The following is an 18,570-nucleotide window of genomic DNA, read 5'->3' on the forward strand; positions in this document are numbered from 1 at the left end:
CAAAATTACTGTATTTTGGCTGTTTACAAATATTCTGATGTTGTATAAAGTTAACTTTCTAGGGGAATGTCTACACTATGCATCTTTCAGAGACATGGCTGTGTTGATATAGCCCTGTCACTAAAGGTCAGCAAGTGTCAATGCTATTAAATACTTCCACCCCCAATGAACAGCTTTCACTTTGTCAGCAGGAGAGCCAAACTCTCCGACAAAGCAGAGTTCACACTTGCCAAGACAAAATTTTGCGGTTCATGAGGGTGGGGAGGACGGGGAGAGGAAGGGTTAAGCATCCCTGAACAACAAGAATTGTCCATCAACTGCAAGTGCATCCTAAACAACTCAATGGTTTTCCCATCTGCAGGCTTTCAACAAGCAGTAACACAAATCTGAACATAAGCTGACAAAGCAACGAATGACAAATGTGAGATAGCTTTACCAAATTAAATTCTGTGCTTGTGTTACCATAAAAGAAAAACATTCCCATTAGCTGACCTGGAGAAAAATGGAGGCAGTTATTCAAAAAGCCAAACAAAGAATGTTTGCCCTTGACTGAAAAACAAGCCTTATAAAGCATGTTTATGGGTCTGTTAACACCAAATGTTCAAATGGACACAGAAGCAAGCCACTCTACTCTGCACACAGACACAAACACTGAGGAAATAAAAAAAACCAAAACTGATTAAGACAGTTAAAAATAATGAATCTAATGAACATAAATAAGTTGGACAGCGATAATGCAAGACTAAGATTGTGAAAAATATATAAATAATCTGATCTTTCTTGGGAATGAAGTGTCATTGCTTTGCAGTAACTAAGATTTAAGGACTCAAAATTAAGCAGCCTCCATGGAAGACTGTCAAAACACAGCCTGGAGCAGGCTGGTTAAGCCCACAAAATGGCGGGCATGGTGAACTCACTGAACTAAGGACAAGCCAGGCACCAAAAGATCAAAGTCTTAAACATCACAGTCCCGGAAGCAGTGTATGTTACAGAATGGAATATCAATCATGCTAAGAAAAGCCAATACAGATTGGACTTCCTGGTCTGGTGCCCTCGGGACCTGACCTGTTCTGAACAAGGGAGTCTGCCAGACCAGAAACATCCATGGTCCATTGCTGGACCAGAGTCACCCAGTTTAGAGAGGTTCAATCTGCACAATAAAGAGTGAGGCATCCGTGGCCAATAGAACCCATTGTGAGGAAATATATTGAGATGTAATTAATAGATAAGGAAGACGAGACAACAGAAAGTGACATGAAGCAACTGTGACTCTAGAAACAACCCTGCATGTACAATAAAGGAATGAAGAAAAACTCTATCAAAAGGGAATGACAAGGAACCGAGAGGAAGAGAACATCAGAACTGCCATACCATCCATGGCGAAAAAGAATCTGAAAATAGGAAGAAAAGTAGTTAAGACCATGGGAGAATGTATTTAATGCCACCACATTCAGGGAAATTTATTTTTATTCAGAAATCACAAAACGCTTACGAGCAGATTGTCAACAGACTTAGACACTGCCCTCTAGCTGCACGCTGAATGCTGACATAGCATTGTGTAGAAACTCCAGTTAAGGGGAAGGAGAAAACTCTCTATACCCTGAAATACAGCCAAGATCACAGAGCTAGAGGTAGGATCTGCAAACAAATGTGGATTATACCCTGATCCTGTAAACACAACTGTTTAAATTTTATGTACAGGAGTAATCCTAGTGATTAGGTGTAAAGTTACTCATACACATGTGTGTTTATAGGATTGGGCCCATAGGAGTTACCATTTTTAAGAGGAACACCATTCACAAAACCTAGTTAATGATCCCAACATTTAAGACAGACACTGAGGTCATAGAGATTTGAAGGGGTTCAGGATTTCACTCCTAGACTTTAGCCTGGCTACACAGCTTCACTGGAACCTGATCTTTACCTTGAAACTTTTCAATTAAATTGAACAGAACTTTCCTCTCTCTCTACTGATGTAAGCCTTGAAACAGGTAGTTCTCCAGTGGCTCTCTCGATATACCTTTTTTTAAAAAACGTGGAACTTTAAATACAGCTTTTAAAAATGCATCTCTTAAAACATGTACCTTCTCTTTCCTTTCTGATCCTTGAAATAACATTTTTTCAGTTCACTACTAAAGCATTTCTCTACTCACTGGATCCCTTCCCTTCCCTGTAGGCACTAGGGTTGCCAGATGGTTGGAACAAAAATACCGAACAGCCTCCCCCTCCCCTACCCCCAAAAAAAAACCCACTGGGAAAAATTCTGTTCAAGGGGGGGGACCAAAGTTGAGGGGGGAGGGGGCGGAGGAAAAAAAAAAAAAAGACTCCAAGGACTTAGGCAAAAAAAAAAAAAAAAAAAACACACACACACACCACACCAGCATTATTAAAACAGCATGTCCCCTTTAAGAGTGAGCGCAGGGGAGTTGATGAGCACTAAGACCCAGGGGAAGCATTGCTTCCCCTAGGTCAGTGGTCCCCAACCTTTTGAGGCTGCCACGTGCCCGGAGCCGGGGCTGCCCATGTGCCATGCGCCCAGGGCCAGCCTCCATCACTTGGCAGGCGCACATAAATGCCCCAGCGGGCGCCATGTTGGGAATCACTGCCCTAGGTCTTTTGGCCAGCAGCCATTTTGTACCGGCAGCCTTGGGGAGCCAGATGAGCATGGGGGTTGGGGTTGGTGGAGTGGGGGCACATGCTCAGGGAGGCCGGGCGCTGAGTGTTTGTAGGGTTGCCAGGTGCCCGGCATTTTTGCCTCATGGCGGGGGAAAATTCAGAACACACCAGACATCTCAGGTGTTCGGTATTCTCTGAATTTTTTTTTTTTTTTTTTTTTTTTTTTTTAAAAACAGGACAGGAGGTGAAAATACCCGACTGTCCGGATGAATTCCGGACACCTGGCAACCCTAGCAGGTACATCATCTCTCACGTGCATAATGAGTTGTAACCTACAGCCCAACTGCCTTCATGCCTCACATTAATAAAGCCCTCCATGAACCGACTGTTGGGAAAGCAGGGGGGCGAAAAAATGGACAGGTTTCTCCCTCCCCTCACTCCGCTGCTGTGACTAGCTGCAAAGCACTCTACATTTTCACTTTCTCCAGCACTCACACAGACAGGGACATACTCAGCTGCAGTTACATGCAGGCTCTCAACTCCAGCCTCCCACCCCAGAGCAATGCTATCCTGCTCTGATCAAATCTGGCCAGCGTATGGGTTTGACACCCAGCTGTCTCTCCTTCAATGTGAAACGGTAACCAGTGCTCCCTTAGAGTTGTGGGTTTGTGCAGCTTCTCAGGAGAGATTCAAATGTTGCCCAGCTGATTAGCAGAGCTCCCACTGCTAGGTTTTTTGTTGCTACTGATGGTAAGCATACACATGCCTTGGTGCACATTAAAAAAAAGCATTCCACACATGGATGGAAAAAAATGCACCTAAATGAAAAAGATTCGAGAAAACATTGATGGTAACAACGCTGAGATTTTCCCTTGATAAACACACACTGATTTAGATTATAACATAAAATAAAGTTTATTTAACTTTACAAAAGGATGAGTGATAGCAAACACATCAAAGCAAATTATCTAGTAAATAAACAAAAATGCCAACAGAGCTTTAAGGTATGATATGAATTAGCAAATGTTCACCAAGAGTGATAAACATGCTTGTAGATGCTCAAGGCACAAGCTACCTTTGCTTTGCAGCTGCGTTTCCCAGGTTTTTATACACTGGCTAGCCTGGGGATGATCAAATCCCTTCAGCCTGGGAACCACCTCTTCCCTGAGTTCAGTCTTTATTCCTCAGGTGCTTCCAGATATGGTGTTGTAGTCAGAGTGAGATATCAAGTCATGTTCTCCCCACCCCACCCCCCTTTATATATTCTTCCAATTTTCTGGCAAGTTCTTTTGCTGTGGCTTGGGTCTAAGAGACCCCACTGTGGGGCGCTATCTCAGAGATCCATTGCACACAGTTTCTAAAGTAATCTTTGGGCTTGTATGCATTTCCTCAGTAAGCCATCAATATTGTTTGTTCTTTCTACTGTTGTACCTGAAAGGCTGCTTGTGGGTGTTTAACCTCAACATGTTTTAGTAATGTATAGTCAAAATTCATAACTTCACATGCAATTCAACAAGATATTAATTACCAGCAGATCAAGACTTTCAGAATACTGTACTTCACAAGGCATACTTTGTGCAAAAACACAAACCATAATTATACTGCAGTGCTGATCAAGGGAATGCCAAGGTGTCACACAATCCACTCCTAGACTAATCTTGTGTTTGTGATAAGCCAGACTCACCCCCAACCCCACCAACTGAAATGTAGTCAGCTGGACAAATCTCTCCCCACCCTCTGCCCCCCCCCCTCCCCCCCGGTTTCTCCTTCTCAGCCACAGCTTGAGTAGTTCCTCTTAAGCAAATGTGGTTTAGATGGTTCCTGTTAGATGAACGAATGTGGTTTAAGTAGCTTCCTATTGTGTGAAGCCAATAAGGCCATACGCTTGCTTAGAAATCATATTGCTTAAATAGAACTAATCACATTAAAGCTTATGAATATGTATGTAACCTACGGAATGTGTGAAGTAGTATGAATGGAAAACACCCAATCATAAGGCAGTCCAGCACCTGTTACCTTTTAAGACAAGAAAGGATTCTGCAAAGTGCATACATTAACATAACGAGTGGCCAGGTGGAAATCTCTTCCTCAGAAAGATGTAACAGTATGCCAAGCCCAGGACAGACTGAAAGCAGTAGAGCCCCTCCCTTGGATCCGAAGGGACCCCAGGGAACTCTCATGGCCTCACAGTTGATCTCCAGGAAGCTGACGCCTGGCCAGCTCCAGCAGCCTGTGAATCAAAAGTAATTTATGCTGCACCTGCACTCTGCCTCCAAACTGCCAGCATCAATGTGATGTGTACACCATTAAAAATCTCTTATAATAAACTAGCTTCAGTGCAGCTCAAATTTACCCTTTATCTAAGTTTTTTTCCCTTAGCCGGTCCAAGGACAGCTAACAGTGGTAAGGGAAAAATTCCTTCCCAGCCCCCTTAGAAAGGAGCTAAGCCCACCACAGGTCCTGAACAAACCTGGCATTTTGCTACCTCAAGGGAAAGAAGGGTGGACAAGAGACTTCTTATGCCCAGGTTTGCCCTTTTTAAACTCCTCCATTTTCAGGCAGAGTCTCAGAATCACCACATTGACCAACACTTCACTTTCTGCAGCAGCTTTTTACCTCCCTCCAATCATACCGTTCCCTGTTACCTTTTAAAAGGGCAGTGCAGTCACTTTCTGGGCACTAATGAAAAGCACCTTCAGAAAAGTTATGCACTAGGAATGATTTGGAAATTCTATGACTTGTGTTATAAAGAATTAGACTACAATGGCGGCTCTCAACCTTTTCAGAGTACGGTACCCCTTTCAGGAGTCTCGTGTCTCTTGCATACCCCAAGTTTGTGGGTCTTGTGTACCTCACATAAAAACTAATTGCTTACACTATTAGGCATAAAAATACAAAAGAAGTCACAATACATTATCGAAAAAGGTGCCTATTTTCAGTATTTTTATTGCAGCTGACAGGTTTACAGGTAAAAATGATGTTTACATTTCAGTGTATAGTATATAAAGGAGTATAAACAAGACATTGTCTGTATGAAATTTTAGTTTGTACTAGATTTTGCTAGTGCTTTTTATGTAGCCTGTTGTAAATATCTAGACTAGTAGATGTACACCCAAATGACCTCTGCAAATTCCCAGTAGGAAGTATACCACTGGTTGAGAACCACTCGACTATGTGATCACAAATGTCTCTTTTGGTCTTGAAATCTATCAATCCTCAGATTAAAAGCATATTGTAACAAAATTACAGTATTTCTATGAGCTGCTCTTAAATTGCATTTTAGTCCTGACTTTACTGCTAATCTGAACCAAAGGTTTACAGCTATGTCTTTTCTTCTGCTATCACAACTATAAACTTAATATCTGTCATGTTAGTGGGTTTCACTCTTCATGGAAGCCTTCTCTGTCATTAAAGATCATGTAGGATTTGCTATATTGTTATTTGATCATATTCATTAACATTAATTAATAGCTTTTAATTTGCATAATCAGCATAAACATCCACTGAAGTAGGTTTTACCCACCAAAGCTCATGATTCTATATATTTTTTGTTAGTCTCTAAGGTGCCACAGGACTTGTCATTGTTTGTAAATAAAGAAAATCTTAGTCTTTAGTCTTATTTAGCTTACTATGCCACATTAGGTCAGCTAAATGTTAACAGCACTTTTTCCTAAAGCATAGAAAGAACCATTTCCATTAAAGGCAACCTATATAGATACATGTGTATGAGCGACAGACGCACATAAACACAACTATCCCAGCAATTTTCATACGCAAACTTCTGCGAACTCCTCTTGTAGTTGAAAAAGTATCTGAGTTGTATGACACAGTGCTCGCTCAAAGCAATTAAATTGTCTAAAGAATTCTTTTAATAATCTGGAGAAATTGCTGCCTGTGAGTTTCTAAAATCTCATCTGGATCCTTAAAATTTTGCCAAAAAAAAAAAAAAAAGCTTTCACTTTGAATACTAAACAATGCCCTCTGAAGTTGCTAGGTAAACTACTCCCAGAATCAACAACTCCTTTTATTTTGGATGGAATTATTTTCAAGCACCTTTACAGAATGATGCACTCATGCAGCCATGTGTAGAACCGCCCATGGTAAATCACTAGAGGAAAAGCATTATTTAGATTTGGAATGTAAAAGTACAACTGTTTAAACGGTTAACCGGGGGATGCATGTAGTCAATAGGATTCTCCAATAAGCCCAGGCTTATCAGTTAATCGTGTGCTCAGCTACATGTTGACATCCCAAACCATGACTTGCAGTTCTTCCTGCTTACTCCTTGTATGGAGGACAGGAAGGATGGGTGAGAGCATTAGTTGAGCCCCAAACTCTTATCTTCCTTCCCACAGCTAACATGTAGTCTGCTTAAAGTCATTCTTGGTAGTATAGCTGGTACCCACATGAATAACCAAGAAGGGGGAATAGTGATAGGAATGTAGCTGTGTTAGTCTGGTGTAGCTGAAACAAAAGACAGGACTATGTAGCACTTTAAAGACTAACAAGATGGTTTATTAAATCAAGAGCACACAGGGGAGCAGAGCCGCCTTGCGCTGCTGTGCGATGGAGGCAACAGTGTGAAGCAGCGCCCAGGAGCCCGCTGACTGCCGACTCTGCCCCTGGGTGGGCCATCAAATAATCATGTAACTGCTAAGAGTCGTTGCACTGGTGAATTGTGAAGTCTCCTTCACTGGAGGTTTTCAAAAGGAGGCTGAATGGTTTAGTTCTAACAATCCCTACATCTTGACCGGGGGGGGGGGGGAGAAGAGGGGGGCGGTAAGACTACATGAGCCTTGTGGTCCCTTCTGCCCTATGGTTCTATGATTCTATAACTGTTACAGTAAAAACCTCTGAACATTAAAAAAAGATATGAACAAGCAACGTAACAACTGGGTTTTTGATTGTACCCGCTCTGGAAAGCTACATAGCTTCTCCCCCCAACAGAAATGCTATATCTAACTGAAAAATATTTCATCAACACTCTTAAAAAATTACTTGTGCCTACTTGATAGTCCCTTCCCCATGAGTACTGCCTACCCACAGGGGAGGGCAACCAGAAGCTGTCACCTACATGCTCGGACACTGCTTTCTGCCCAATTCTTTAGTGACAGTACCTCTCAGTGCTTGGTGTATAAGCACTTATCTCCATAAAATTACTCTGATGTCACAGAAGCTGGATTGTATTTCTGCTCATTGATTCTGCCTGGCAGAGGGAGCAGACTCATGAAGGAAGCTTCTGTTCACACACAAGTATCTTTGTGATCAGCTGGGAATGAGAAGAAAGGAAATTCAGCAAGAATATGACAGTTGAATGAAGATTTGTTTGGCGGGAAGAGGAAGGAGGACTGATGCACTGTGGTGGGAGTGCAGGAAAACGAACTGTTGAAGCTTATATCACACCTATTCTGTGGCTAAGAGGATTCCTGACTCCAGTACAGGCCGTCCTTGCTACAGGTCCACCCATTCCTTTCTAAGTGGGCTACTCACACTGCTGGTAACAGCACAGGTGCGAGAGGACATTACCAATTACATGGGATTTTACATCTCTAGTCACAACTCAGTCCCTGCTCTGCTCCCAGGACAGCAGAACTATGTGCTGGCATTCACTCAGGGCAGACTATGAAACTAATTTAATTCTAACATTTATCAATATATCAACATAAGGGAGCTGCGGGGGGTGGGAGACAATTTTTGAACTATTTCCCAGAAATATTAGAAGTAGTAGGCTCTCCCCAAAGCCCATCAATTTACATGCTTCCATTTTTCAGAGCAGTGAATACTTATTGTAGATTATAATTTAAGAGCTCACTTAGAATCGGAATTAACTGTGACTTTTACAACACCCCAGAGGAAAAATGGAACACGGCGTAATTGTTCCAATCCCAATGTATAACACGTACATTCAAATTGCCTCCAAGATGGCTCAGAGTTCATATCAGAAAGCTACAGTATACAGTACATTATAAATAGGTTGGCAACTCCCATCAGAGTGCCAGATGGGCTCCATCTTCCCCTCAAGTCAGATATCTAACTGGGGTGTTTTTAAATAAAACTGAATAAATGGGATTTTCCATATCAGTGTTCACTGAAAAAAATCTGTCCAAGAACACTGCTTTATTCTAATCAAAAAGAAAGTTGGAGCTAAGAAGTAAGTGACCCTGACTCTTCCAATTTACCCCTAAGAATTATTGGATTAGGCCTTAAATATGTAACCTGTAACAACAATGCCATTTCATGCCACCAATGTTAAAGCAAAAAAATCTCCAATGCCTTCGATCGGAAGTTAACATTTTAAAAATAATCGTTAGTATGAGTGTCTGTAGAAATGTTTCATACTATATACACACAAATTAGAGAAGCAAAGGGTTAACCAGTAAGCATCAGCCTTACCTGCACGCTTACTGGGATAGCCAACACACTAGCGGGTCCTTCCCAGCCTGGCTGAAGCAGATCCCCGACTACTGCATGGTGAGGCAGGCCGTACCCAGCCTGAGCAGCTCTCTGCCCGCGGTACCACGAGCTCAGCCCAACTGGGCTGGAGCAGCTCCCTACCTGCAGCAACACATGGTGGATGGGGGACCTTCTCCACCACAACTGGAGGGCCTGCTCCAGCCCAGCTGGGCTAGAGTGGCCCGCTGCCGCCGGGATCTCAATTTAAACAATGTTTAATCGATTAACATTTTTACCTCCATAACACAAATTATTGCCAAGACTGTCTGAGTCAATTTATATCCTTTGCTATATTTTCAATTCATAGTTAACAAAGCCTCAGTCAGGTACAAATTAAGAATTATTCACACACGATTAACAGATTAGTAGAATATTGGGGAAAAACCCAAAACTGTCTCCCCTAGTATACACAACATTTGTATATACAAAGTAAAGGTTCATCAATGGCTGATGAATTGTCTTTTTCAAAGGACATTAAAGAGTTGATTTTCTTCATCTACACGAAAATTACTAGATGTTCATATTTTAACATATTGCTGGAAGCTCCTGTTTGCAAAACCATAGAACAGAATATGTACTGGTTTGGGTGCTAAATATTGCACATTCATTCTTCCGGTAGTAAAACCTAAAAGGCGACCTATGACAATTGTTTTCTAACAAACATTAAGGAAAAAGTTGACAATTGCAATTTATTTTCTTGCTACTCCACTAACACAAAGCAGCAGCATAGAATATTGGCCATCTTAACGAACACTAGTTAAAGAGGCCGCCACTCCAACTCCAGAGAGACATTTTTCTCCTGGCATCCCTTATCAGGAGAGTGTTTGGTAACACACAAGTCTCTTGAGAACTGTTCAAAATATGGGAATGCAGTAAATATCTTGTACAGTGCATACCCTACAATACACCATGTAAAACACATATAATTAATAATATTTGCTCATTTTACTGAAGATAATCTGGAGTCTTACAAGACTTCACAAACAAATTGCAAAGTTGTTTCCAAAACAAAATATGCTGGGTTTGATTACAAAAGTATTGCTCAGACAAATGGGAACCTCATCCCTTCTCATTTTTTGCCTACTGGGTTGGAGTATCCCATGTTTTGAAGTAGAAAAGTGAGTCAAAGAACATGCAGTATTCCTCTTACGGCAGGTCTACACTATCCCTTGTTTGAAAAAAAGACACCCTTTTAGTGACATGTTAGTAACTTCAACACTGTCCGTACCAGCACTATGTCCATGCGTGATGCTCTCCCACCTCTCATGGAGGTCGTGTAACTATGCCTACAGGACAGAGCTCTTCTGTGCACAGAGGGTCTTCACCAGATGTGCTACAACAGAGCATCTGGATCAATGCAGCTCCACTGATCTACACTTGAAGCGCTTTATCGGCCCAGAGATGTGGCAAGAATTCCCTTAGCTGTCCACTGGAGAAAAAGCAGGCTCCAAGCCCACAACAATTAAAGACAGATGATCCTGGCAACAAAACAGCTCTGCTACCAAACTAGTTTTTTCAAAATTATGAGACCTGGGCTCCTCTCAGAGTAATTATCCTCAAATCAGCATCTCTGCCATCTTCCAAGCTGCAATAATTAGAGTAAAGACATACAGACTTATATACTGGAATATCATATGTTGAGCTGACCATTATAACTTCAATGTTCACTTAGCTCCGTTTATGTGCAGTCTCTTTGGAGTCATCTAGAAGCAACTCTATTTTGGAATCCATAACTTGCACGAAGTTGCTTGGTCAAAGGAACAGGGACAGACCCCAAGAGACTGGACTATGGCATGTTTACTTATTCCAGTTTTACAGCATCCTATCTTCTATGCAGAAAGGTGGATTGTGCAGTTGAAAAGCATAGTTAAGAAAATTTAACTGGCAGTGGGAACTAGGTTTTCAAAAGGAAGATCAAAGTTTGCAAGCAACTATAATACTTATATTTCTACTCAAGGGGATAACAAGATATAATCCCTCAGATCTTTTTCATTTGATTATCACTCAGAAAAAAGTCCAAAAGAAAAACAGTTACAAAAATATTTTATATAAAGTATGCTACAAATGAAATTAATTCCTCTGTTTATGTGCCTCAATATTTTCCTTGCTTAATAAAAGCAGTGCATGTCTATGTGGTGAATTGACTAAGCAAGTGGCAAACAGAATACTGAATACAGCTTAGTTGCACATAAACTTTGTGGCTATGAGTTAGTGAGAAACTAATTCTTAAAAAGAAAAAAAAAATTACCCTATCCTTTGCTTGCCTGGAAGTTTGCAGGAATAATGATGACCCAGTTATTTGGCCTAGCAAATTAGCACAGTAGAGAAAGTTAACTGTCAGATTACGTATTTGCTAGCTAACCGCACAAGCAGCATGATTATGACAAAACTATCTTGTGTTCATGGAATTAAAAAGGACAAGAGATGTAATGGGCTGAGAACTGTTCAGTCTCCGGAAACTAGCTGAGATGCTCACAATGACCAATTTCACGCTGAAGGAATATAAAGCAGAAGCTCTTAACCACAGGGCTGGGGCCCCTTGGGGGCTGCAAAAAGGTTTCAAGGAGACTGCCAAACATGGCTGGTTTTAGACTCACTAGGGCCTAGGGCAGACAACTGCAACCTGCCACTAGGACTGCAGTCCGTGACCCTGAGCTGCAGTACCCAGGGCTGAAGCCGAAGCCTGTGCCATGTGCTCCTTGGGGCCCTGCTGGCAATCTCCTTATGTCAGACTGCTCTTTTAAATGGAGAAAAACAGTTGTTGTGGCACAGGTGGCCTGTGGTTTTTGTATAGCACATCGGGAGGCCTCAAAGAAAAAACCTGAGAACCCCTGACAAAGCACAGAACTCAAGGCATGATGTTCATGAGAAGGGGAAGGAAAAAGGATGAGAACTGCACTTCTTGAATAACAACAAGTTCAGGCCTCAGGGAGCAAACCAAAAGCCTGGTATCCACTGATCAAGCTGCGCAGATGAAGTATAGTATTTTTGGCATCTTACTTGCAAGGCCAGTGATGTCGAAGGACTATTGCCCAAGGGTAGCAGTTGTCAAGCATTTGTCTAATCTGGATTACAGAATTAACATGGAAAGAGAGGGGCAATTTTAACAAATTGCCGAAAACAGCCCAACCATTGTAATAAATCAGATGTGTCCCTTTCTGTGAAACTAGTCCTCATGTTCCTAGCAGACTGAATATGATAATGTCTATTTACAAGCCAGGCCCACCATTCCCAAACTACAACCACTGCACTGCTTGATTTCATGGTTCACAGACTTTGAGGGAGAGCAGGGGTGTCCAGGAAAGTCAGTTTAACTGTGCTGGGCTCCATAGCATTGACGTGCATGGATTTCTTTTTCCACAGGGGACACCAAGTTTGCACTCTTTGTGACTGATAGGAGCTTCGTAAACGTGAGCAGTCAGATTAAGAACCATGACATTTCAGCCCGGCATCACCAAAATTTCCCAATGTTGCACTTCCTCAGAGCTGCTGAGAACAAACCCGGACAAAGGGTGGGCTGGAGCAGTATTGCTTTTCAGGTTTACTGGTACCGATTCTTAAGAGTGAAGTGATACTCACACACATACATCACAGTCATGCTGGCAGTTTGGAGACAGGCTACTTTTGATTTCGCTGGTGATTGAGTGCTAGTCAGGCATCAGCTTCCCAGAGACTCAACCATTATATTCCTTGGGAGATCCTTCGGATCTGCAGGAGGCTTTACTTCCTCTGGGCTGGCCCCAGGTTTCTGCTGTGATGCTACATTTTGTCCAAGAGGCAGAGAAACAGATTCTCTGGCCACTTCTCAGTTAATTTATTTGCTTACAGGGTATTTGTCTGCCTTAAAAGGTCAGGGATCCTAAACTGACTTTTTGGTTGTGTATTTCTCATGCACACCTCACACACATCCCACAGCTTACATACATATCCATAAGCAATACGGTTTCTAGGCAAAGCTGGGCCTCATGGTGGCCCTGAGTACAAGAAATTGCATTGTACTACAGTTAACATGCCAAAGGCATGGAAAAAAAAAAGCTTAACAAATTATAGCTAAGAAAGAAGGCAAAAGCAGAGGACTATATGTCTGGTCAGCTAGACACCAGTGAGGGGAAGGGGAGATGTCCGACTGTTTACACCCAATGCCTAGAAGAAACCAGAAGTTATGTGAAAAGCAACTGGCTCAAGCACAATGCAGAGAAGAAACATGTGATGTAGTAGAGAAAGAGTATTGAGGCAACAAAGCAATTTACTAATGCTCTGTTCCTCCCAAACACCTGAAGTCCCCAGACTGCACATTGCCAAAGGAGTGTGCAACTTTAGGATCATGCTGCATTCATTGATACGTCTAGACTTGCAGATTGCCATTGTGACGCTGACCTATCCAATGCAGCCCATGGTTTTATCTCCTCCAGATTATAGTACTGGAGCTCACTCTACTTGGGGCTGAATGCAACCAAAGCAACTGACATTGATCAGGTATGCAGCATTGTGTCTCATGAGTGGACATGAACACATCATATACATGCTTCCTAAATTCCGCTACCTCCCATTCATCATGGAATCAAAAACCCGGTCCCTATCTCCAAAGCCCTGAACAAACTGGCATCCAGCTGCCTCATCCACCACAACTCTGCACAACAGCTACTCTCTCCAAAGACAACACAGCTAGAGAGACTCTGGTTAAGACTACCGTGAGAACGGACACACACTTACCCCGTAGCTGGGGCATAAATGTCCGACAAGCCAGCCGAACCGCCCGCAGCTCCCTGACATGGATATGCAGGTTCCTCTCTGCCTCCAACCACATACCTTGCATATGAAGATCTGCCAGGTGGGCACCTCATCCTGCATCGGACACATCGGCTACCAGCTGGACCGAGCAGGAGGGGTGGTGGATTGGGACCCTTTCGCATACTTCAGAGTCCCTCCGCCACCAATTCAGGGTCAATAACATTGCTGAAGGGACCATCACCACCAGGTCAATATGGTTGCGGGCTGGCCTGTACACTGTCACCAGCCAGTTCTGGAGAGGCCTGCCATGTGACCCAAAACCCTCATGCAGTTCTGCACCATAGTCATAGCCGCATGACTGGAGGCCGCAAATGTCGTCACCCACGGACAGGAACCGTGGACATGGGAGGTACACCCTGCCACATGTCGCATCCAAAAGTGCCCCCACAAACTCTATCACTTGGGTGGGAATAAGGGTGGACTTCTCTTCATTCAGTATGAGCCCCAACCCTAAGAACGTTTCCCTGGCTAGGTCGATGTCGGACAAAAGTTGGTCCCTCAAACGGCCCCTGATCAGCCAGTCGTCAAGGATAAACGTGAAGCCCCTTCCTTCGAAGGAATGCCGCCACTACTGCCATGCACTTGGTGAACACCCTGGGTGCTGTGGAGAGGCCAAACGGCAGCACCGCAAACTGGTAATGGTCTTTGCCCACCATAAACCAAAGGTATTTCCTGTGGTGGGGAACAATCGAGATGCGGAAGTATGAGTCCTTCAAATCGAGGGCCGTGTACCAGTCTCCTAGATCGAGGGAAGGGATGATGGAGGGTAGCGTCACAATCCTGAATTTTGACTTAACAACCTGGAGCCCTCGAAGGGGAGGTCTTACAACGTCACCTGGACCTCCTGCGGTATGCCGGAGATCTGGAGTCACGAGCACCTACGAACAACAATGCCCGTGGCCATGGCCCGAGCTGCCAAGTCCGCGGCATCCAGGGTGGCCTGCAGTGCTGTTGGTGCAACTATTCTTCCTTCCTCCATAAAGGTGGCAAACTCCCGCTGAGAAGCTTGGGTACCTGGTCCTTGAATTTGACCACAGCCACCCAAGAATTGCATGCATACCGGCTGAGCATAGCTTGCTGGTTTGTGATCCTCAGTTGTAGGCCCACCATAGCATATGCCTTCCGCCCCAGCAGGTCCAACTTCTTTGGCTCCTTACTCTTCGGAGTCAGGCCCCACTGCCCCTGCCTCTCCCTCTGGCAAGCTGCCTGAACCACTGCTGAACCCGGTGGTGAATATGCGAAGAGATGCTCATGCCCAGAGTGGGGCACGAAATACCTCCTCTCAACCCCTTTTTATGTCGGGGGAATGGAGGCCGGTGTCTACCGTAAGGGTCTTGGTTATCTTTGCCACCATTTTATTCAGAGACAGGGCGATCTTAGCCAGAGCATCAGCCATAAGAATGTCCACCACAGGGTCCTCCTCAATCTCTTCCGCCTGTATCCCCAGGTTCTGCACAAGGTGCCTGAGGAGGTTCTGATGGGCTCGCATGTCCATCGTAGGCATGCCCGGAGATGGATCTGCTAAGGCCTCATCCATTGATGAGGACGAGGACTCCAGCAGCTGGGGTTGAACCATAACCGTGGCGGCAGGCTCAGTCCTGTGGCCAGGGCTCTGCACAGGGCCTGCTGGAAGGAGATGACAGGGTGGCTCAGCCGCTTCACCTCTCAATCCCGGGGAGCTGGCTCTAGTCTCCAAGCCCGAGTCCCTGGTGAGCGGGGTGGCCGAGGGGGCAGACCTACAGCTAGAGCGCACAGAGGTCGCTAGAGAGCCTGGTCTCAACAGGTCAGGGCTTTGTGCCTGATGATAGGCCCACGGTGTCCAGAAGGGCCACTGCATAGGCAGCTGCCACTGGGGGGGGCCATGTCTGGACCATGGGTTGGATGAGATGCCCCAAGTGATGCCGAGACGAGGACCGGTGGATTGGACCTGAAGCGGTGCGCCGACCTACAAGACGAGCAAGAGACCCTAGATGCAGCTGACCATTGAGAGGAGGCTGATGAGACCCGAGACTCCGCATAGGACTCCAAAGAGTATTCCAACACCCTCCATGGCAGTGCAGAAGACCCTTCTTCCCCCTGAACCACATGGTGAGCCATGGCAGCCCGTTTCCCTCTATGGGGTACAGGCAGTATCGGGGGGGGGGGGGGCGTGGTGTGGGACACCAGTGCCAGAGTGCGCGGTGCCGACTCTGTGGGAAAAGGTGCTCTCCTCCATGGTGCCAAGCCCAGGTCTTGCGTGGGCGATGGCCTAGGCAGTGCTGGCTGCAGTGCCAGGGCCCGCTTAGGCACATGGGTCTTGCAGCCCGCGTGCTCCTGTGCGCTGCATGGATGGCCTCCGGACCTCCTCCAGAGACAGGTCCCGGCCCCCTTGGGCTCCCAATCCTACCAGGCTCCTCCCTTGAAGCACTAGCTCCCGGAGGAAGGCGCTCCAGTCCCATTTCTGTGGCAACCTTTCACTTCGTGCCAGTTACTGGTCGACGGCACCGGCAATTGAGATCCGTACCTCAGTGCAAATCGGTGCGGGGAAGGCACCATGTGCCTTGGAGCCCCCTGTGTCTCTAGTCGATGCTGGTGTGCTCCAGCGGGGGGGGGGGGGGGGGAAGCATTGAAGTACCGACTCCATTAACAGGAGCTTAAGCCTCGAGTCTCTCTCCCTCTGCGTAGACGGCTTAAAGGACCCATGGGGCATGGGTTTGGAGCACTGTTGATAATGTTTGAAGCCCGGGGGCCCCAGCATGCCCTCCCTGAGGGGAGAAGCGGGGGTGGGGAGGTGGTAATGACTAACACCACTATCTAATCCAGTGGTCCCCAACCTTTTGGGGCTGCTGGGCGCCCGGGAGCGGGGCCGCTCACATGCCGGACACCCATGCGCTGCACTCCCGGGGCCGGCGCCGCTCCTCCACTGCATGCCCAGGAGCGGGGATGCCCATACGCCGCGTGCCCGGGGCCGGCACAGCCCTTGCGCCATGCACCTGGGAGCGGGGCCACCCACTCGACGGGCGCACAGAAATGGCCTGGCACCACATTGGGGACCACTGATCTAATCACTGTCTACTAACAATCAACTGCTAACTACTCCTAAGGAGAAAGCTAAGGGCACACTTGCAAAGGCAACCAGAGCGTTCCAGCAACCATCAGGGGCAGAAAGAAGGAACTGAGGGGGTGGAGGGCCAGCACGGGGTTATATGCTAGGATATACTGGCACCACTCCAGAGGACTCCCCTGCTGGCCCAACAGGTACTGCTAAGGGCAAAAAGCTTCCGGAACTTGTGCACAGGGCATGCGCACACACCTGGACAGAATGGACATAAACAAGCACTAGAACCACCACCAGTCTGCTCTTAATTAATCCCTGTGGGGTGCTGCATCACAGAACACCAGATGCCTTTTCCCCTCAGTTTATTGCCCATCTCAAATTGTCCTTCCCCAAGTCTCCTGGAATAAGTAAACACCATTACCCTCAGAGTAAATAAAAAACAAACAGAGCCCAGGTAATTACTAACAAACCCAAAACGAAACAAATCTGTGAAGGAAGATCTGATCTCAGTGAAGGGATATGTGCCGCAAGCAAGAGCGCCGGTAGACAGCACTGCAGATGAATAACTGAGAAGAACGAAGAGAAGCATATAAGTGCATAAAATTGATTTGAAGAACTTTGCTACCATATTCCTATCAGAAAGGTGGAAGGGTTGAAATCTGCAGCCAGCACTGGTGACAAAGATGGCAGGATAGATACATTTATATCCCAAGTTACTTTGGATTCTCTCTTCTCCACACCAGGGATTACCCCACAATCCATTTATGCAGTTTGCAGGGAGATACCACAGGACTCGGCAACTACCAGCTGTTTGATTTGCACACAGATTGGTGCAGCTGCAATGCACAATCAGTATTATAATAAATCAGTCATCAACTAAGACCATGTGCTAGGCACTGTAGGAGCTCTCAAAAAAAAAAAAAAAAGACAAAACAATCCATGTAGAATATTTATACTAATATCAACATGATTTGTGGACACTACAATGTTTTCATACAATCAAACTATCCTGGACAGGATCTACCTACCTCTATTAAAGCAGATTACACTGGGGGAAGATGCCAATACAATTCTGTCTTACTAACTTCTCATGTCCAGGCCTGAAGTTTACTCACCTACTTGCCCCAGCTGGTCATTAGCTTTCCCTGATGAGGAAGGAAAGGATAACAAATCTAAGCCACAATTTACAGCAGGCAAAACTTTTATTTTTCAAAATGAAATTACATTTCCAGACTCTATGCTTGATACAATAGTGTGAAATATCAACTCTTCCCCAGACTACTGACAGAAGAACCTGGACAGTTCCACAACTGCTATTCAGAATCCTAAAGCAGTTGTTCAACTCACAAGTATCTTTTCCATTATACTGTCTCCATTCGTTGGAGCTACTTCAAGACAGAACCACCTAATGAAGACGACCAGGAACTGCACCAAATACACCACCACTCAGCAGCGAGGACGATCTGGCCTACAGAGACAGAGAGAACTTACTCCATTCCAACCAACAAAGAAGGGGGAGGGGGAAGTGACTCACGTTTGTATGACACATTAGGTTAAAGGAGGTTATGAAATACAAAGCCCCCAAGCAGAGTCCAAGGTTAGAACTCTCTTCTAAGCAACTTGGGGCAGGATTTGGATTTCTCACCCATGCGCTTCCCCTAGGCCTTATTAGG

At 45.1% G+C, this 18,570-nt stretch overlaps 1 protein-coding gene across 2 annotated transcripts in view; it reads right to left on the bottom strand.

The window, feature by feature from the left end:
- The window catches only part of DLG5 (discs large MAGUK scaffold protein 5), a 172,634-nt gene that overhangs the window by 87,317 nt on the left and 66,747 nt on the right, over positions 1–18,570 (bottom strand). The window contains exon 3 of one of the 2 annotated variants that reach the window (XM_075934726.2): positions 18,013–18,042. The exons of the other annotated variant lie outside the window; for it this stretch is intronic. Within the exon in view, the coding sequence (XP_075790841.2) occupies positions 18,013–18,042 (30 nt within the window). The remainder of the gene's footprint in view (positions 1–18,012; positions 18,043–18,570) is intronic. 2 annotated transcript variants of the gene reach the window in all.

This window comes from Pelodiscus sinensis, chromosome 8 (assembly GCF_052426305.1).
Source record: "Pelodiscus sinensis isolate ZL-2025 chromosome 8, ASM5242630v1, whole genome shotgun sequence".
NCBI lineage: Eukaryota > Metazoa > Chordata > Testudines > Trionychidae > Pelodiscus > Pelodiscus sinensis.